The sequence below is a fragment of the Coregonus lavaretus genome, assembly GCF_964263955.1.
Source record: "Coregonus lavaretus genome assembly, chromosome: 2".
Taxonomy (NCBI): Eukaryota; Metazoa; Chordata; class Actinopteri; order Salmoniformes; family Salmonidae; genus Coregonus; species Coregonus lavaretus.
Window position 1 is genome coordinate 44273980 of NC_139989.1, and position 18205 is coordinate 44292184.

An 18205-nucleotide genomic window follows, 5' to 3' on the forward strand; every position below is an offset into this window, starting at 1 on the left:
GAGGTCCCCAGGGTGCGTGTATCTCAGCTGGTAGAGCATGGCACTTACAACGCCAGGGTTGTGGGTTCGTTTCCCACGGGGGGCCAGTATGAAAAATGTATGCACTCACTAACTGTAAGTCACTCTGGATAAGAGCGTCTGCTAAATGACTAAAATCTCAAATGTAAATGTAATGTGCCCGGTCAGTAATCGGGCCGTGGTCAGAGTCAGACCAGTCAGATTATTTCTATACTGGCATCATGAAATGAAGCTTCTAGCTTGTAACATTGCGTCGTGAATTAAGAACAGCCCTTAGCCGTGGTATATTGGCCATATACCACACCTCCTCTGGTTTTATTACTTAAGGGAACTATGTGGAAAAATTTGATGAATGTTAAATACCAACTTCATGGATGTTTTACTCTGGTGCTAGTGATGAGGGATGTTTATAAGTATGGTCAAAGCAACCCTCCAATTGTAAGTCTCCAAACAGTGTGAGTGAATGAACTAAATGTTTTGCATAGGCCTACTCACCAATATTGCAACATCTTGAAAAGTACTATTGCCGCGTTCATGTCCTAATCGGAACTCGGAAATGTCGGACTTGCTAACAGGTTGTAGTTATACATGTGCCGCATTCAACCACTTAGCAAGTCGGACATTTCCTTCTTTGACATGGAAAAAGCTTAAGAATTATTGTGGCGAGAAGGACTTCTAATGAAGTTCAATTTACTAGGGATATGGGGAAAATTGTAGAACTGAAAAAAAAAAAAAAAAAGATTAGGACAATACGGATCGGTTCAACTCTATCAACCAATCATGAGGTGGAGAATGGGACCGCCCAGGGAAGTGTGATCAGTCCATGACACGCCCATCAATATTCCTATCGATAGTCAGTGACGCCACTGCGTATATTTACGTAAATCTGGCGCTCCGGTTTCCTGGCGGAGAAGATGGCGGCTCCTGGACCGGGGGAGTATTTCAGTGTCGGGAGCCATGTCTCTTGCCTCACCTGCTTGGGGCAGCAATTGCAGGGAGAGGTCGTTGCCTTTGACTATCAGTCCAAGATGTTGACTTTGAGTATCCTTTTTACCATTTTCTGTTGTCACTGAATCGGTGGTCTTCAAGGCTGCAAGGGGCCTGGGGGTAACTGGTATCTCTTGCCAAATTGAGATCCGCGCAAGCGTAGTCAGGAGACTAGCTACCGAGCTAACTAGCTTATTTGCTTGCTCTTGATCAAAACGTAGCTAACCACACGATTTAAATACTGTTCATTTACTTGAAACCTTGTTACTACTTTCTATTTCAAGACAGGTATGGTAAGTTTAGAATCGGCATGGTCTTGAGTTAATGTTTGTTGTTAGCCAGCTAGCTATCGAAGTTGGCATGATTTTGTGCCATGATGCTAGCTAACTTGCTAACACAAGCTATTGTGGTCAGCGTTAGCACAAACAGTCAGTCCTTGTATGGATCACTATCTGGCAGCTCCAATGGGCGTTATGCCTGGCAAATTCTTAGTAACAGTTAACATGTAGCTAGAAAGAGCTAACTAGCAGAACAGGCTTAGAATTGTTTGATGCTCTAAAACAATGGTTATTTAAAGAACATTATTGATGGCTAGCCATGTAATGATGTAGCTAGCTACCCACCCAAGTTAGCTCACGTTGTCGAAACTGACACGCCATGATTCACCGGTGACAGTTTAGAAAGGTGTGCCTGTCAAGTTCTTGGGTAATTTAGCCAGCTAACTAGCTAATCAAGCTAACGTTAGCTAGTAGTAACTGCCTACCTAGCTACTTTGACCCCTGTCAAGTGTTTTTTAGCTGACTTGAGAAAGACAACGTTAGCTATATGCAAGTTCTTAGCTGTAGCTATATTGGAAGATGGCTAACGTTAGCTAGTTACTGTGAAATCTGTTATTATGTGAATGTGCAGACTTGGATTTCATTACATGAGGGATGTCGATGGAATAAAGCCAGATGGATTCCTTGCAGGCAACATTTGGAGAAGGCAATAAGACCCCATACAATCTAGGTTGGGTGAAGATTAGGTATTATACACACCTCTTGTACAGTAACTTGTGCTTTTAGCCCAAATAAATTGCCTTCTAGGCCTGCACAGGGCACTGCTCAGAAAAATAGGCAGTCATGAAAAGTGCAAGTTTTATATGCTACTGAACTCTGAGGAAGCCATTTGATTTGCATTGCAGAGCACTAAGAATTATGTTTGCTTGGTTGTGCGGGCCAATCTTCCACCTCTGCCTGGTATAGGACAGAAAGGCCCAGAGTCAGACCACCCTGTGATAGTGGAACTACTGCAGCCACGGCCAGTGACGTATGTGTCTGTCAGTCAGCTGTTTCACACTGCAACAGCATTGTGGATTTCAACAGTGTGCATTCCATACCTTCACGCCCCGGTGGATGTCAAACAGGTCTCTATTACCTGGCTGGAAGGTAGTACTGCCTCAGAATTCTGACTTTGCTCATTTGATCTTGTGAAGTTAGAGGCATCTTATCAATGTCAGTTGAAGACTAGCCCTTGTTTTTTTCAAAGAACAGATTTACAATGTTACGGTTGTTAAATCTAGTCTACTTTTTTTGTGGATGTTGTAGTGAGATACATATAGGCTATTTTCCCAATGCTAGGGCCCAGGTCACAAGGGACAAGTCACTCTTGTGTATCATGTAGGCTTATTCACTTGAGGTAGTTTGCTTATGGAAGCACACAGTTTGACATGTTTTCAGGGTGACACGATAACATAGTATAGTGCAGGGGGTAAATAAAGCTTCTAGATCCAGTCCGTCATACCCTCATGGCATGTTACGTTGTTTCCCTTGTGAGGCTGGTGAGGAGTCACTGAAAGGGCATGATGTCAGACAGGAAATCCACAGCCCTCTATTACAGTTATGGAGGAAGTGCAGCAGCCATAAAATGAAGGATTGTAAACCTGAATGAGTTCAGCTCTGAGCACTTTTTACCTCTGTCTGTCTTGTAATGGGAAAACTTGTCTGAACATAGTAAAGACACAGGCCTACTTCCCAAACTTTTACTCATATCCATCCTGTTTTTATTAGGAAAATAATTAGCTTGGCTCAAGTTTGAGGGTCTTCTGAAAATCAGTTGAAGGGCAAGTTCTGTGCTGCCTTCGGTTGTTGCGTGAGGTCATACTGAGTCTATGAATTTTGTTTGTCTGTCACCAGACTATAAACCATGTCAAATCAAATCAAATCAAATTGTATTGGTCACATGCGCCGAATACAACAGGTGCAGACATTACAGTGAAATGCTTACTTACAGCCCTTAACCAACAGTGCATTTATTTTAAACAAAAAAAGTAAGAATAAAACAACAACAAAAAAAGTGTTGAGGAAAAAAAGAGCAGAAGTAAAATAAAGTGACAGTAGGGAGGCTATATATACAGGGGGGTACCGTTGCAGAGTCAATGTGCGGGGGCACCGGCTAGTTGAGGTAGTTGAGGTAATATGTACATGTGGGTAGAGTTAAAGTGACTATGCATAAATACTTAACAGAGTAGCAGCAGCGTAAAAAGGATGGGGGTGGGGGGGCAGTGCAAATAGTCCGGGTAGCCATGATTAGCTGTTCAGGAGTCTTATGGCTTGGGGGTAGAAGCTGTTGAGAAGTCTTTTGGACCTAGACTTGGCACTCCGGTACCGCTTGCCGTGCGGTAGCAGAGAGAACAGTCTATGACTAGGGTGGCTGGAGTCTTTGACAATTTTGAGGGCCTTCCTCTGACACCGCTTGGTATAGAGGTCCTGGATGGCAGGAAGCTTTGCCCCAGTGATGTACTGGGCCGTACGCACTACCCTCTGTAGTGCCTTGCGGTCAGAGGCCAAGCAGTTGCCATACCAGGCGGTGATGCAACCAGTCAGGATGCTCTCGATGGTGCAGCTGTAGAATTTTTTGAGGATCTGAGGACCCATGCCAAATCTTTTTAGTCTCCTGAGGGGGAATAGGCATTGTCGTGCCCTCTTCACGACTGTCTTGGTGTGTTTGGACCATGATAGTTCGTTGGTGATGTGGACACCAAGGAACTTGAAGCTCTCAACCTGTTCCACTACAGCCCCGTCGATGAGAATGGGGGCGTGCTCAGTCCTCTTTTTTTTCCTGTAGTCCACAATCATCTCCTTTGTCTTGGTCACGTTGAGGGAGAGGTTGTTGTCCTGGCACCACACGGCCAGATCTCTGACCTCCTCCCTATAGGCTGTCTCATCGTTGTCGGTGATCAGGCCTACCACTGTTGTGTCGTCGGCAAACTTAATGATGGTGTTGGAGTCGTGCCTGGCCATGCAGTCATGGGTGAACAGAGAGTACAGGAGGGGACTGAGCACGCACCCCTGAGGGGCCCCCGTGTTGAGGATCAGTGTGGCAGATGTGTTGTTACCTACCCTTACCACCTGGGGGCGGCCCGTCAGGAAGTCCAGGATCCAGTTGCAGAGGGAGGTGTTTAGTCCCAGGATCCTTAGCTTAGTGATGAGCTTAGAGGGCACTATGGTGTTGAATGCTGAGCTGTAGTCAATGAATAGCATTCTCACGTAGGTGTTCCTCTTGTCCAGGTGGGAAAGGGCAGTGTGGAGTGCGATAGAGATTGCGTCATCTGTGGATCTGTTGGGGCGGTATGCAAATTGGAGTGGGTCTAGGGTTTCTGGGATTATGCTGTTGATGTTTTTTTTTTTTTTTTTATTTCACCTTTATTTAACCAGGTAAACCAGTTGAGAACAGGTTCTCATTTACAACTGTGACCTGGCCAAGACAAAGCAAAGTAGTGCAACAAAAAACAACACAGAGTTACATATGGGGTAAAAAAAACATAAAGTCAGAGATACAACAGAAAATATATATACAGTGTGTGCAAATGTAGCAAGTTATGGAGGTAAGGCAATAAATAGGCTATAGTGCAGAATAATTACAATAGTATTAACACTGGAATGCTAGATGTGCAAGAGATTATGTGCAAATAGAGATAATGGGGTGCAAAAGAGCAAATTAAATAACAATATAGGGATGAGGTAGTTGGGTGGGCTAATTTCAGATGGGCTGTGTACAGGTGCAGTGATCGGTAAGGTGCTCTGACAACTGATGCTTAAAGTTGTTGAGGGAGATAAGAGTCTCCAGCTTCAGAGATTTTTGCAATTCGTTCCAGTCATTGGCAGCAGAGAACTGGAAGGAATGGCGGCCAAAGGAGGTGTTGGCTTTGGGAATGACCAGTGAGATATACCTGCTGGAGCGCAGACTACGGGTGGGTGCTGCTATGGTGACCAATGAGCTAAGATAAGGCAGGGATTTGCCTAGCAGTGATTTATAGATGGCCTGGAGCCAGTGGGTTTGACGACGAACATGTAGTGAGGACCAGCCAACAAGAGCGTACAGGTCACAGTGGTGGGTAGTGTATGGGGCTTTGGAGACAAAACGGATGGCACTGTGATAGACTACATCCAATTTGCTGAGTAGAGTGTTGGAGGCTATTTTATAAATGACATCGCCGAAGTCAAGGATCGGTAGGATAGTCAGTTTTACGAGGGCATGTTTGGCAGCATGAGTGAAGGAGGCTTTGTTGCGAAATAGGAAGCCGATCCTAGATTTAACTTTGGATTGGAGATTCTTTATGTGAGTCTGGAAGTTGAGTTTACAGTCTAACCAGACACCTAGGTATTTGTAGTTGTCCACATACTCTAGGTCAGACCCGTCGAGAGTGGTGATTCTAGTCGGGTGGGCGGGTGCTAGCAGCGTTCGATTGAAAAGCATGCATTTAGTTTTACTAGTGTTTAAGAGCAGTTGAAGGCTACTGAAGGATTGTTGTATGGCATTGAAGCTCGTTTGGAGGTTTGTTAACACAGTGTCCAATGAAGGGCCAGATGTATACAAAATGGTGTCGTCTGCGTAGAGGTGGATCTGAGAGTCACCAGCAGCAAGAGCGACATCATTGATATACACGGAGAAAAGTGTCGGCCCAAGAATTGAACCCTGTGGCACCCCCATAGAGACTGCCATAGGTCCAGACAACAGGCCCTCCGATTTGACACACTGAACTCTATCTGAGAAGTAGTTGGTGAACCAGGCGAGGCAGTCATTTGAGAAACCAAGGCTATTTAGTCTGCCAATAAGAATGCGGTGGTTGACAGAGTCGAAAGCCTTGGCCAGGTCGATGAAGACGGCTGCACAGTACTGTCTATTATCAATCGCGGTTATAATATCGTTTAGGACCTTGAGCGTGGCTGAAGTGCACCCGTGACCAGCTCGGAAACCAGATTGCATAGCGGAGAAGGTACGGTGGTATTCGAAATGGTCGATGATCTGTTTATTAACTTGGCTTTCGAATACTTTCGAAAGGCAGGGCAGGATGGATATAGGTCTGTAGCAGTTTGGATCTAGAGTGTCACCCCCTTTGAAGAGGGGGATGACCGCGGCAGCTTTCCAATCTCTGGGGATCTCAGACGTTATGAAAGAGAGGTTGAACAGACTAGTAATAGCGGTTGCGACAATTTCGGCGGCTAGTTTTAGGAAGAAAGGGTCCAGATTGTCTAGCCCAGCTGATTTGTAGGGGTCCAGATTTTGCAGCGCTTTCAAAACATCAGCTGTCTGAATTTGTGTGAAGGAGAAGCGGGGGGGGCATGGGCAAGTTGCAGCAGAGGGTGCAGAGTTGGTGGCCGGGTTAGTGGTAGCCAGATGGAAAGCATGGCCAGCTGTAGCAAAATGCTTGTTGAAATTCTCGATTATTGTAGATTTATCGGTGGTGATAGTGTTTCCTAGCCTCAGTGCAGTGGGCAGCTGGGAGGAAGTGCTCTTATTCTCCATGGACTTTACAGTGTCCCAAAACTTTTTGGAGTTAGTGCTACAGGATGCAAATTTCTGTTTGAAAAAGTTAGCCTTTGCTTTCCTGACTGCTTGTGTATATTGGTTCCTAACTTCCCTGAAAAGTTGCATATCGCGGGGGCTATTTGATGCTAATGCTGTACGCCACAGGATGTTTTTGTGCTGGTCAAGGGCAGTCAAGTCTGAGGAGAACCAGGGGCTATATCGGTTCTTAGTTCTGTATTTTTTGAAAGGGGCATGTTTATTTAAGATTGAGAGGAAATTACTTTTAAGGAACAACCAGGCATCCTCTACTGACGGAATGAGATCTATATCCATCCAGGATACCTGGGCCAGGTCAATTAGGAAGGCCTCCTCGCTAAAGTGTTTTAGGGAGCGTTTGACAGTGATGAGGGGTGGTTGTTTGACCGCGGACCCGTTACGGACGCAGGCAATAAGGCAGTGATCGCTGAGATCCTGGTTGAAGACAGCTGAGGTGTATTTAGAGGGTATGTTAGTCAGGATGATATCTATGAGGGTACCTATGTTTAAGGATTTAGGGTTGTACCTGGTAGGTTCGTTGATAATTTGCGTGAGGTTGAGGGCATCTGGCTTGGATTGTAGGATGGCTGGGGTATTAAGCATATCCCAATTTAGGTCACCAAGCAGTACAAACTCAGAGGATAAATGGGGGGCAATCAGTTCACATATGGTGTCCAGGGCACAGCTGGGGGCTGAGGGGGGTCTGTAGCAAGCGGCAACAGTGAGAGACTTATTTCTGGAAAGGTGGATTTTTAGAAGTAGAAGCTCAAACTGTTTGGGCACAGACCTGGATAGTATGATAGAGCTCTGCAGGCTATCTCTACAGTAGATTGCAACTCCACCCCCCTTGGCAGTTCTATCTAGACGGAAAATGTTGTAGTTGGGGATGGAAATTTCAGAATTTTTGGTGGCCTTCCTGAGCCAGGATTCAGACACTGCTAGAACATCAGGGTTGGCAGAGTGTGCTAACGCAGTGAATAACTCAAACTTAGGAAGTAGACTTCTGATATTTATGTGCAAGAAACCAAGACTTTTGCGATTACAGAAGTCAACAAATGATAGCTCCTGGGGTGTAGGAGTGATACTGGGGGCTACAGGGCCTGGGTTAGCCTCTACATCACCAGAGGAACAGAGGAGGATTAGAATAAGGATACGGCTAAAGGCTTTAAGAACTGGTCTTCTAGTGCGTTGGGTACAGAGAATAAAGGGGGCAGTTCTCCGGGCATTGTAGAAAAGATTCAGGGCATTATGTACAGACAAGGATATGGAAGGACATGAGTAAAGTGGAGGTAAACCTAAGCGTTGGGTAACACTGAAAGAGATAGTATCTCTAGAGGCATCAATTGAGTCGGTTTCTTTGTGTATTGGTGGAGGGACAAAGGAGCTAACTAAGGCATGTTTAGCTAGGCTGGGGGGTCTACAGTGATATAGTACAATTAGAAATAACCGAAACAACAATAAACTAACCATGTTTGGGCTGAGGCTAAACATAAACAGGATGTAGTACCGTAAAAAGGAACAGTCCAGCAGATATCAGCTGTATAGCTGAGTTATCATAAGGTCCGGTGGTGAAACACTAGTAAGAGGCCACGGCTAGCGTGTGCTAGCGGGCCAGGGCTAGCAGATGGATGGAATCTTCGTGGTTAACGTCGTAACCACATCAGACGATTTCGTCGGCAGACCAGTCGTGTAGGATCGGCGGGGCTCCGCGTCAATACTATGTGGTCCCGTCCAGTTGATAGAGAGGTAGATATCCGGGAGATGGGCCTAGCTCAGGTTGATTAGCCAGACCACAGCGTCCGTTTTGTTGTAGCCAGCTGGTGGCGATGAATCCGGAGTTAAAGGTCCAGTGAATCAGTGATTCCGCGGAAGAACTGATATGTTCTGGGTCGATAACGCGCTGTGCAGACTGGCCGAATATCCGGTGATCAATGTCCAGTGATTAAAATTAATCCCGCGGAAAAAATCCAATGTTCTGGATGAAAACACCTTAGCTGTGGCTAAAAGCAAATAGCAAGTAGCTAGTTAGCTGGCTACGCTAGCTAGTTTCAACTGGAGATTCTAGATTCTAGATAAAGGTAAGTCAATAATAGAATCCGTTCCACATTGAGTGAGGCGGGTTGCAGGAAAGTATATCTTGTAGAAGGATGAAAAGTCTGATAGGGAAATATGTACGAAAAATGTACGAAAATAGAGTATTTACAGGCTATATACAGACAGACGATAAAAAAACAACTGCACTACCTCGCCATCTTGGAACTTGGATGTGAGCCATAACCAGTCTTTCAAAGCACTTCATGGCTACAGACGTCAGTGCTACGGGTCGGTAGTCATTTAGGCAGGTTATCTTAGAGTTCTTGGGCACGGGGACTATGGTGGTCTGCTTGAAACATGTTGGTATTACAGACTCAGTCAGGGACATGTTGAAAATGTCAGTGAAGACACTTGCCAGTTGGTCAGCACATGCTCGGAGTACACGTCCTGGTAATCCGTCTGGCCCTGCGGCCTTGTGAATGTTGACCTGCTTAAAAGTCTTACTCACATCGGCTACGGAGAGCGTGATCACATAGTCATCCGGAACAGCTGGTGCTCTCATGCATGCTTCAGTGTTGCTTGCCTCGAAGCGAGCATAGAAGTGGTTTAGCTCGTCTCAAGGGCGGTGAGCAGGCTGCTACTAGATAGTATCCTTTGAGCTTTCTTTAACACAGTTTGGTGTTCGTGAAGGCTACTCTTGGCAGTTGTGCATAGTATTAGGCTAGTTTGCCCTCTTTCCCTCCACAGTATTTCTGATATCCACGTGATGAATTGTGGCTCGTTCGTACCCAGCCCCCTCCCTTACAAACGATACATTGGACTCTTTGTTAGCAGAGTTGAAAGGTGATCTGCAGGTGGAATGCATACACCTCATGGCATCTTCAATTAAAAATATTGTATTTGTCACATGCTTCGTAAACAACAGGTGTAGACTAACCGTGAAATGCTTACTTCTTAACATCCCCTTTGAGTTCTTAGTGGGCTATTCGTTTTGTTTAGTTGCTGGTGGTTTGTTGTTTGACTGGTAAGTCCTTAGCTTAGCCTACGTTTAGGACTTCTGTTCTGGGATGTAACCGTCTGCATTGTTTCTTGGGCAAGAGGCTGTTCCTGGACTGCCATGGTGAACCCTGGACCTGTTTCCTAGGTTACGGGGAAGCATGATCCCAGGATGTTCTGTTGTGAGGATGCTGTTAGACTGCTGTTGAACTTGAATGGCAGAATAGAGATGGGGAAAGAGGAAGTTATTCCATCAGGGGATCTCAGCACTCCAGAAGTTGGACTGGTGCTGCGCTTGGATTTTGTGTTCTACTAGATTAGCATAAGTTGTGCTCACTTATTTGGTCAGTGGTTCACTACTGAGTGACTAAATTACACTATTGTGACTAACTCAATAACATAAAAATGTTGGTGATTTACCTCAGGTTTGGCATAGCCTAATGTTTGTGGAAGACGTGAGAGAATTATGATTCCAGCTGATCCATTCTCTCCCTCACATTCAAGTCCTGCATGTATATTTACAGTCTAATGCTAACTGCTGCTAATTTGACCTCCATTCTGGATGTGTAGTACAGCCTATTTGCCTTGACCCACTGCCCTTTCAGAATGCGCCCCCTCCAGTGGAAAGGCAAACGTCAGCGACGTGGTTCTGATTAACCTAGCCTACGTGTCTGAGGTGGACATCATTAATGACCGCACTGAAACTCCTCCTCCACTAGCATCTCTGAATGTCAGCAAGGTAAGACCAGCCAATCACCACTCCTCACACCCTCCTTGACACATCTCTTTCTCATACCAAGTAGTGAAGAATCATTGGATATCTGGTCATTTTGTCATTAGCTTTATCAATAAGTCCTGCACGAACTCACTTGATTCAGCTAATTGTGGTTAAGAGTCAGACTAAAGACCATCATTAGGCAAGCTTATTATCCTCGTTGAATCCGGTGTGGTAATGCTGGGCTGGAACAAAAACCTGCACACCCAATTGGTTTTCAGGACTGGAATTGGGAATCCCTGTCCCAACACAAAGAAAGTCAATGAATTGTATAATTTTGGGTGCTTTCACATGTTGATTGGAACCATATGTTTAACCTGACTGGATTGTTTGCATATTTTAAGAATTAATGGCCATTGTCTTGCCCCCCAAAATCCTGAAAAGTTCCATCACCATATCATTAAACTTTGGTCGGCATCAAACAAAACCCACCTGTTCCACATTTAAATAAAATAATCAGTGAACAGTTTCTAATATTTATTTTGTATTGCTAACGGGCGGAAATTCCTTAAAGTTCCTTTCAATGCCAAATACAACTATTCATTTTACATACTTTAACTTCCAAGGGCATTTGGGGTTCTCAGTTGAGAATGTTGGCTATTGTAAACAGCTCTAATGTATTGGTTCTCCTTTTCCAACACGCCTGCAGCTTGCCAACAGAGCACGGTCGGAAAAGGAAGACAAGTTATCCCAAGCATATGCAATTAGTGCTGGAGTCTCTGTGGAGGGCCAACAGCTATTCCAGACTATACATAAAACGTGAGTATCGTCTCTAATACTGGGGCTCTGCTGCATCCAACTATAGAAACATCAGTTATTTACTTGCTATGACGGTCCCCAACGGCCAGGAAAGGCTGTTTTTAAAGAAAATGGGCTACCCAATGCATTTAAATAGTCTTGTTGGATGTTGAAGTTGCTTTCACTGATTAATTGACCAGTTTGAATGCCAGTCTTTGATTCAGTAATGTTTTGTTTTAAACCTTATCAAATAGTATGCATTCCATTATACCTCTTGGTTGTAATTCGATTGTTGTGTTGATCCCTGATTTGGCCTAGACTACAGTGAGTGACCTATGATCGTAAGTCTTACAGTACCAACACTGATTGACCAATTTCTGATGTAAGCTGTTAATTCTGTAATGTTATTTTGTTTCATTTGTTTGTATATTTTCTTCAGCGTTGTTGCTGTTCGATATGCACCTTTCCACCATCCGATACCTGCTGCATGGAGGCATCTGTCTAAATGTGTGCCCTGAAACCTTTACCCTCAGTACCGTGACGAAAGGCGGCTACAGTGTGCTTTTTTTCAAAACGTTCTCCATCTCTCTGTAGCATCAAAGACTGCAAATGGCAGGAGAAGAACATCATGGTGATGGATGACGTGGTCATCGCCCCACCTTACCAGGTGGAGAACTGCAAAGGCAAAGAGGGTAGCGCTTTAAGTCACGTACGCAAAATAGTGAGTATGCCTTCCCACCACCACAACTCCCACCATTCATTCACCATTGAAGAGAATTCAGGAATGCCACTACCAGAAAGTTGTCCCATCTTGTCCCCTGCAGGTGGAGAAACATTTTAGAGACGTGGAGAGCCAGAAGTCGGTTCAGCGGCCACAAGCACAGCAAACACAGAAAGACTCCACTTTATCATCTTGAGCCGGAGGTTCAGTCCAGATAGGGGGGTGTGGGAAGGTCACAACGGAAAAGGCAGTTTTGGTTTGTTCTTTTCTCTTCCCCCTCCCTTCAACATCAGACCAAGGCCAGCGTTCCCCTGCCCCCCCCCCCCCTCCCCCCACCTCCATCAGAGGTGTCCAACATTTTGAACAGGACAAAAGGGGGTCCCAACCGAGATGGAAATATCCAGCTCATTTTTAAAGATAATCGAACATAAAAGTAATCTCAATTTGCCACCATTCCCCACCCACACTCTTCTTCTTGACCTCTTACCTTCCCTTCTGTTTCTTCTCTCCTCCTGCCATCAAGCCTGCTCCTCACTTCCATTTCACAGAGAAAAGTCACTTGATTTCTACCTTTTCATTGGTTGATCTATTTTCTATTCATTTTTCGTACATTTCAAGAGTAGACATTTATGGTAAGAGATAAAGGACCTTTTCTAATATTGAAATACTGTTTTGACAAGAACACTAATTTTAATAGCTTTCTTGAAAGCGTATGGTTATTTTTTTAACAGCTGACTGAAAGGATGCCAATAGTGATGCGTGTGAATGGGATGAATGGGAACTCTCACAATCTTACAAACATGCACCCAGTAGGTTATTGAAATGGCTGTTTTCCATCAACTGGGAAACACTCAAATTGTGTTAACATTATTAATCTGACATATCTGACTTGAAATACCTCCCCCAAATTGTCCTTTCATAGAAAATACAAGTTGTAAACACCCATTTGGTTCTAGTAGCTTAACATTTTTTATGAAATGCTTTCCTTTTTTGCAATCAGACATTACTGTCCACTTTTACCCATAAGCTCTTGGTGCATGGTCCCACCTGAACTAAATTTGCTCTGTTTTTTTGTGTGTAGTTTGAAGTCTGGCAAACTAAAGATAAAGAGCATGTGTTATTTTAGAGTAGAGGCTGTTTTCCTCTTCCCTTTCATCCTTGTCCCTCATGGTCTTTGATTCTACAATACAGTAACTCTTCCACGATGGGACCACATTGAAATCCAGCTCTTTTCTTTCTTCTCCCACTCCTATTGTCTATCGACCATTGCCACACTTTGGCAGGTGAAATCTGCTCTTCCGCCCAACTCAATGCATTCCTCCCATGTTCGAACAAGAAAAAACAAATTAATTAACTACGTTGGCCAATATCATATGGCGTGCCACTGAACCGTGTGCGATGAGATCGATCTCAGTTCTGTATGGGATGCTTTGTATTCACTTTTGGAAAAAATGAACTTAAAGATATCTTGCCATGTTTGAGACTGGGATGGGGAGCAGGGTTCCCAGATGGGCCAAAGGTCCCTATCCCAGCCTTGTGTTTATAACAATGTAGCCTGATTGGAGGCTCGGCCAGTGGGGTTAAGTTGTGACCGGCATCCACGTTGTTTACCCGTCCACCGTGTGTCAACGAGGTTGCCATTGCCAAGGTTCCTTCCCAGTATTTTATTTTTTATTTTTAAATAGCTAGTAACATGGAAATAAAAAATATTAAAAAACGAAGTTTGCAGTTTGTCATGTTTCTTTTAGATGTATTTTTGGTGGTTTTCAGGTCTTTAAGTCTAGTAGTTGATGTAGCAGTCAGCCTTTTGTTCAAACTTAAATCACAATATTACTTTCTTGGGGAAAAGGAATTAAACTTCAACTCCTAATTGTTTTGTTAAACACATTATTTAAACATTTTATAACCAGGCTTTATTGGGATGGATCATCTGGGATGGATGAATTGCAGTTGTATCCAAACCATTTTTGTTAATTGCTATACCTTCAAATTGTCAGCAGAGGGCATAATATACATGTAAATTAAGGTGGGACATGAGATGAATGGATGTGGTATACAAGCAATGACCATGTCCATTCAATAGGTCATATCAAACCGTATTTAAGATATTGCCTTAAATAAACATTAAAGTATCCACATAACAAAGAACCATGGCACATTGTTAGAATTGTACATTATGACATTTTATCTAAAAATCCATCCGGTGAAATACTGTATGTTCCCTATTCACTCACTTTATTAGAGTTGAATAGAATAGGCCTGCCTACCTGTCATGGGAAATTGTGAGGGCTTCTAGGGGCATTTGTGGGCTACTCCACATAATCAAAAATACAAGGGAGATACACTTAATAACCAATTAAAGGAGCCTATTCCCTATAGAATGGCATGCTTAGTCACACTCACTCACATTGTAGTTTCACTCTGGCTTTAGTTTTGTGGCACATTTGTTACCTCAATTAAATAATTAAGGGTGAGAATGGTTTTCCATTGTCCAGGAGTCCATGTATCGAGGCGAAACTGATCCGAAACCATACCCTACACATGCGTTGGTGGGCAGGACATTGTATGAATCTATTATTCATAGCCAGTCTCCCCGTTATCACCTTCTAGACCCCTCCAGACGCAAACAATTATCCATCTATTAATTTGTGGTCAAACTCTCAGATAGTGTAGCAGCTGGTGGCATGATGTTAAACTTGTTGAGAAGGATATCGTTTCATTGGATGCCTTTAGATAAAGAAAATGCAGTGATGTGGCAAGTTTGGAATATTGGTAGCCTATACAGTGCATTCGGAAAGTATTCAGACCCCTTGACTTTTTCCACATTTTGTTACGTTACAGCCTTATTCTAAAATTGATTAAATAGTTTTTTTCATCATCAATCTAAACACAATACCCCATAATGGCAAAGTAAAAACGGGTTTAGAAATGTCTGCAAATTTATGTCTATATATATAATAAAAAAAAAAAAACATTACATTTACATAAGTATTCAGACCCTTTACTCAGTACTTTGTTGAAGCACCTTTGGCAGCAATTACAGCCTCGAGTCTTCTTGGGTATGACGCAACAAGCTTGGCACACCTGTATTTGGGGAATTTCTCCCATTCTTCTCTGCAGATCCTCTCCAGCTCTGTCAGGTTGGATGGGGAGTGTCGCTGCACAGCTATTTTCAGGTCTCTTCAGAGATGTTCGATTGGGTTCAAGTCCGGGCTCTGGCTGGGCCACTCAAGGACATTCAGAAACTTGTCCCGAAGCCACTCCTGTGTTGTCTTGGCTGTGTGCTTAGGGTCATTGTCCTGGTCGAAGGTGAACCTTCGCCCCAGTCTGAGGTCCTGAGCGCTCTGGAGCAGGTTTTCATCAAGGATCTCTCTGTACTTTGCTCCGTTCATCTTTCCCTCGATCCTGACTAGTCTCCCAGTCCCTGCCGCTGAAAAACATCCCCACAGCATGATGCTGCCACCACCATGCTTCCTCCAGACGTGAGCTTGGCATTCAGGCCAAAGAGTTCAAACTTGGTTTCATCAGACCAGAGAATCTTGTTTCTCATGATCAGAGTCCTCTTAGGCCTCACTCCCCCCTATCTGAGATACCTACTGCAGGCCTCATCCTCCACATACAACACTCGTTCTGCCAGTCACATTCTGTTACACACATCCCTGGGTCACTCCCTTTCCAGTTTGCTGCAGCTAGCGACTGGAATGAGCTTCAAAAAACTCTAACTGGAATGACGCTATAACATATTTGTTCAGAAGAAATTCACGAAAACGACTAATTGTGTAATATTAAGTATGGGGGATTGCAGGGCAGATGTTCCATTGTCAGTTTTTCATATTAGAAAAACGAGGGGTCTTCAATGGGTAACTGGGATGTTTATTCTACTATGGATAATAGGGGGTCCAGTGATGGCTAAATTGAGGTGAAATAAAAGGGAGGGTGTCTAGGAAGGAATACTAAAACAAAAACTCTTATTAGATGGGAATATCTGTAGGGCGGATGATTTGTGGATTAGGTCTCGACAGAAAAAGCGGGAGGGAGCGTGACAAGGAGAGATGAGGACGCAGGAGTTAGTTTACTGATGCGGCACCAACGCTTCTCATTGGAGATTGGATATAAAGATTGTAGGTCAAGTATTGTTTCATTTAATTATTGACGAGTTATTTACCGTTTCTGTTACCGTTCGTTGAATAGGCTTGCTGTTGTGTCGGTTTAAAAACGTAACCTTTATATTTACATTATAATTTATTTAAAAACGTAATTTTGTGTGTCTGCAATTACCAACGTCGTATAACTTAAAACCGCCAAAGTAGGCTATGCGTAAACCATTCCCATTACGCGCAACCGGCTCACTGCTGGTATTATGTACAGTAACGGATTCGGAGTGTTTTTCATCTAGTCTTTTAGAGCTGTCGACTAGTTCAAGCTATTAAAAGCCTACAGCTTACAGAGCTATTAAATGTACATTTTCCTTTATCCTACCTAATACTCACCACTCAGCGACAGCGTTTGATACTGTATCTCCAAACCACTAGTCTAATGGTTGTTTGCATTATTTTGCAGATATTCCTCAAATATCCGGATGCTGAAACTCCACTCCAAACGTCCTCAAGTCTTGTCGTGATAAAGCACTTTAGGTGCACATTTTTGCATGTAATATGTTCTTTCCTGCTCTGCTGCTGCTGGCTCTGTCTTCAGTGGAAGGTTCAAAAGAGTGCCCTCACCACTGCCTCTGCTACGAACACTCGGATCTGGTAGACTGCCGAGCGCGCGGGTTCGTGGCCTGTCCCATGGCACTTGGCTGCTGGACCTGGGTGGCAACTTGCTGATGGAAGTGCGGAGCCGTGCCTTTGTCGGACTTTGGTCACTGCGGGTCCTGGTGCTCTCTGACAGTGGAATCCAGCTGCTGCAGCCCGAGGTAACACCTGCAAAACCCATATAATGTCGTACAATATACTCGTGGGGGACCTACTGTGTACATTTTTGTTCTAGCCCAGCACTAGTAATGGATTGAGAAACACTGCAATAGCCTATGCATTAAATAACATTAGTGGCATAGTTTAGCATAAGGATTTGATTGTTGATATGAGGGTTTGATGCCGATTATCATCTTTTTCATATTCATAATTTTTTGTACCCTCCTCCTCTCCCAGGCCTTCTACTCCCTCTCCTTTCTGGAGAAGCTGGACATGAGCCGTAACGAGCTGCGCCGGCTGCCGTCGGACTTCTCCCACAGTCTGTCCTCGGTCCGGGAGAGAGCCTGGAGAAGCTGGACCTGAGCCACAACCACATCACCTTCCTGCAGCCAGGGGTCTTCCGGGGCCTGTCTCGCTTGCGCCACCTCTACCTCCATGCCAACCACCTGGGAGCTGTGCGCCATGGCTCTCTGTCCATGCTGCCGGTCCTGGAGGCCCTGCAGCTGGGCCAGAACAACATCTCTCACATCGACACGGAGGCTCTGGCTCCCCTGCACACTCTGCTGGGCCTGGAGGGAAACCAGCTGCAGCACCTTAAGTTCAAGACCTTCCTGAGCCTCCACACGGCCGGCACCCACCTGCAGCTGGCTGGCAACCCGTGGAACTGCGACTGCGACCTGAACCGGGTCTTCAGCAAGCTGCTGAGTGTGCGCCACCTGCACGTTGACGACTACCACAACGTGACGTGCCGCGAGCCTCTGCAGCTGGCGGGCGCCTCGCTGGCATGGGTGGACAGCCAGTTGTGCATGGCAGAGATGGCCACCGTGCTGGTTATCACTGTGACTGTGCTGGTGACTGCGTTGGCAGCTGTGGTCATGGCCGAGCGCACCCGCAAGAAGAACCAACATGGCGGCAAGAGCTGGGATGCTGAGTTGCAGACCCAGGAAAGGTGACTGTCATGAGGGAGGGACACTGAGTGAGCGTGTAATCAGTTTGATAGATGCATTTTCCCTTATTGATCTAGGATCACATTTCACACCATGCTCCCTGGTCATTTTAAGTTTGAAGAAAAAATATAATGGGGCCATTTCCCTTCTGCAGCAAACTGACTGTGAGGGTTCATAACACACCTCAGGCTCAGACACTCCTTAACATTCAGTTGAACTTGTAGGAGGCACTCATTCACTCTGTTACTTC

The 18205-nt window shown here is 44.7% G+C and overlaps 2 protein-coding genes across 2 annotated transcripts; both read left to right on the forward strand.

The window, feature by feature from the left end:
* The first annotated feature begins 893 nt into the window (after window positions 1–893).
* LOC311105138 (protein LSM12 homolog A) lies at window positions 894–13816 on the forward strand. The gene is made up of 5 exons (XM_084147168.1): window positions 894–1059; window positions 10467–10600; window positions 11286–11395; window positions 11969–12095; window positions 12199–13816. The coding sequence occupies exons 1-5, from the start codon at window positions 933–935 to the stop codon at window positions 12289–12291; spliced, it is 591 nt and encodes a 196-aa protein (XP_084003294.1). The 5' UTR covers window positions 894–932; the 3' UTR covers window positions 12292–13816.
* Window positions 13817–16000: 2184 nt separating this feature from the next.
* On the forward strand, window positions 16001–17961 carry LOC311139168 (nephrocan-like; the record flags this gene model as incomplete). Its single annotated transcript, XM_084174060.1, has 4 exons — window positions 16001–16014; window positions 16791–17010; window positions 17246–17338; window positions 17398–17961. 4 exons carry the CDS (start codon window positions 16001–16003, stop codon window positions 17959–17961), a joined length of 891 nt encoding a protein of 296 aa, XP_084030186.1.
* Between the last annotated feature and the right edge of the window lie 244 nt (window positions 17962–18205).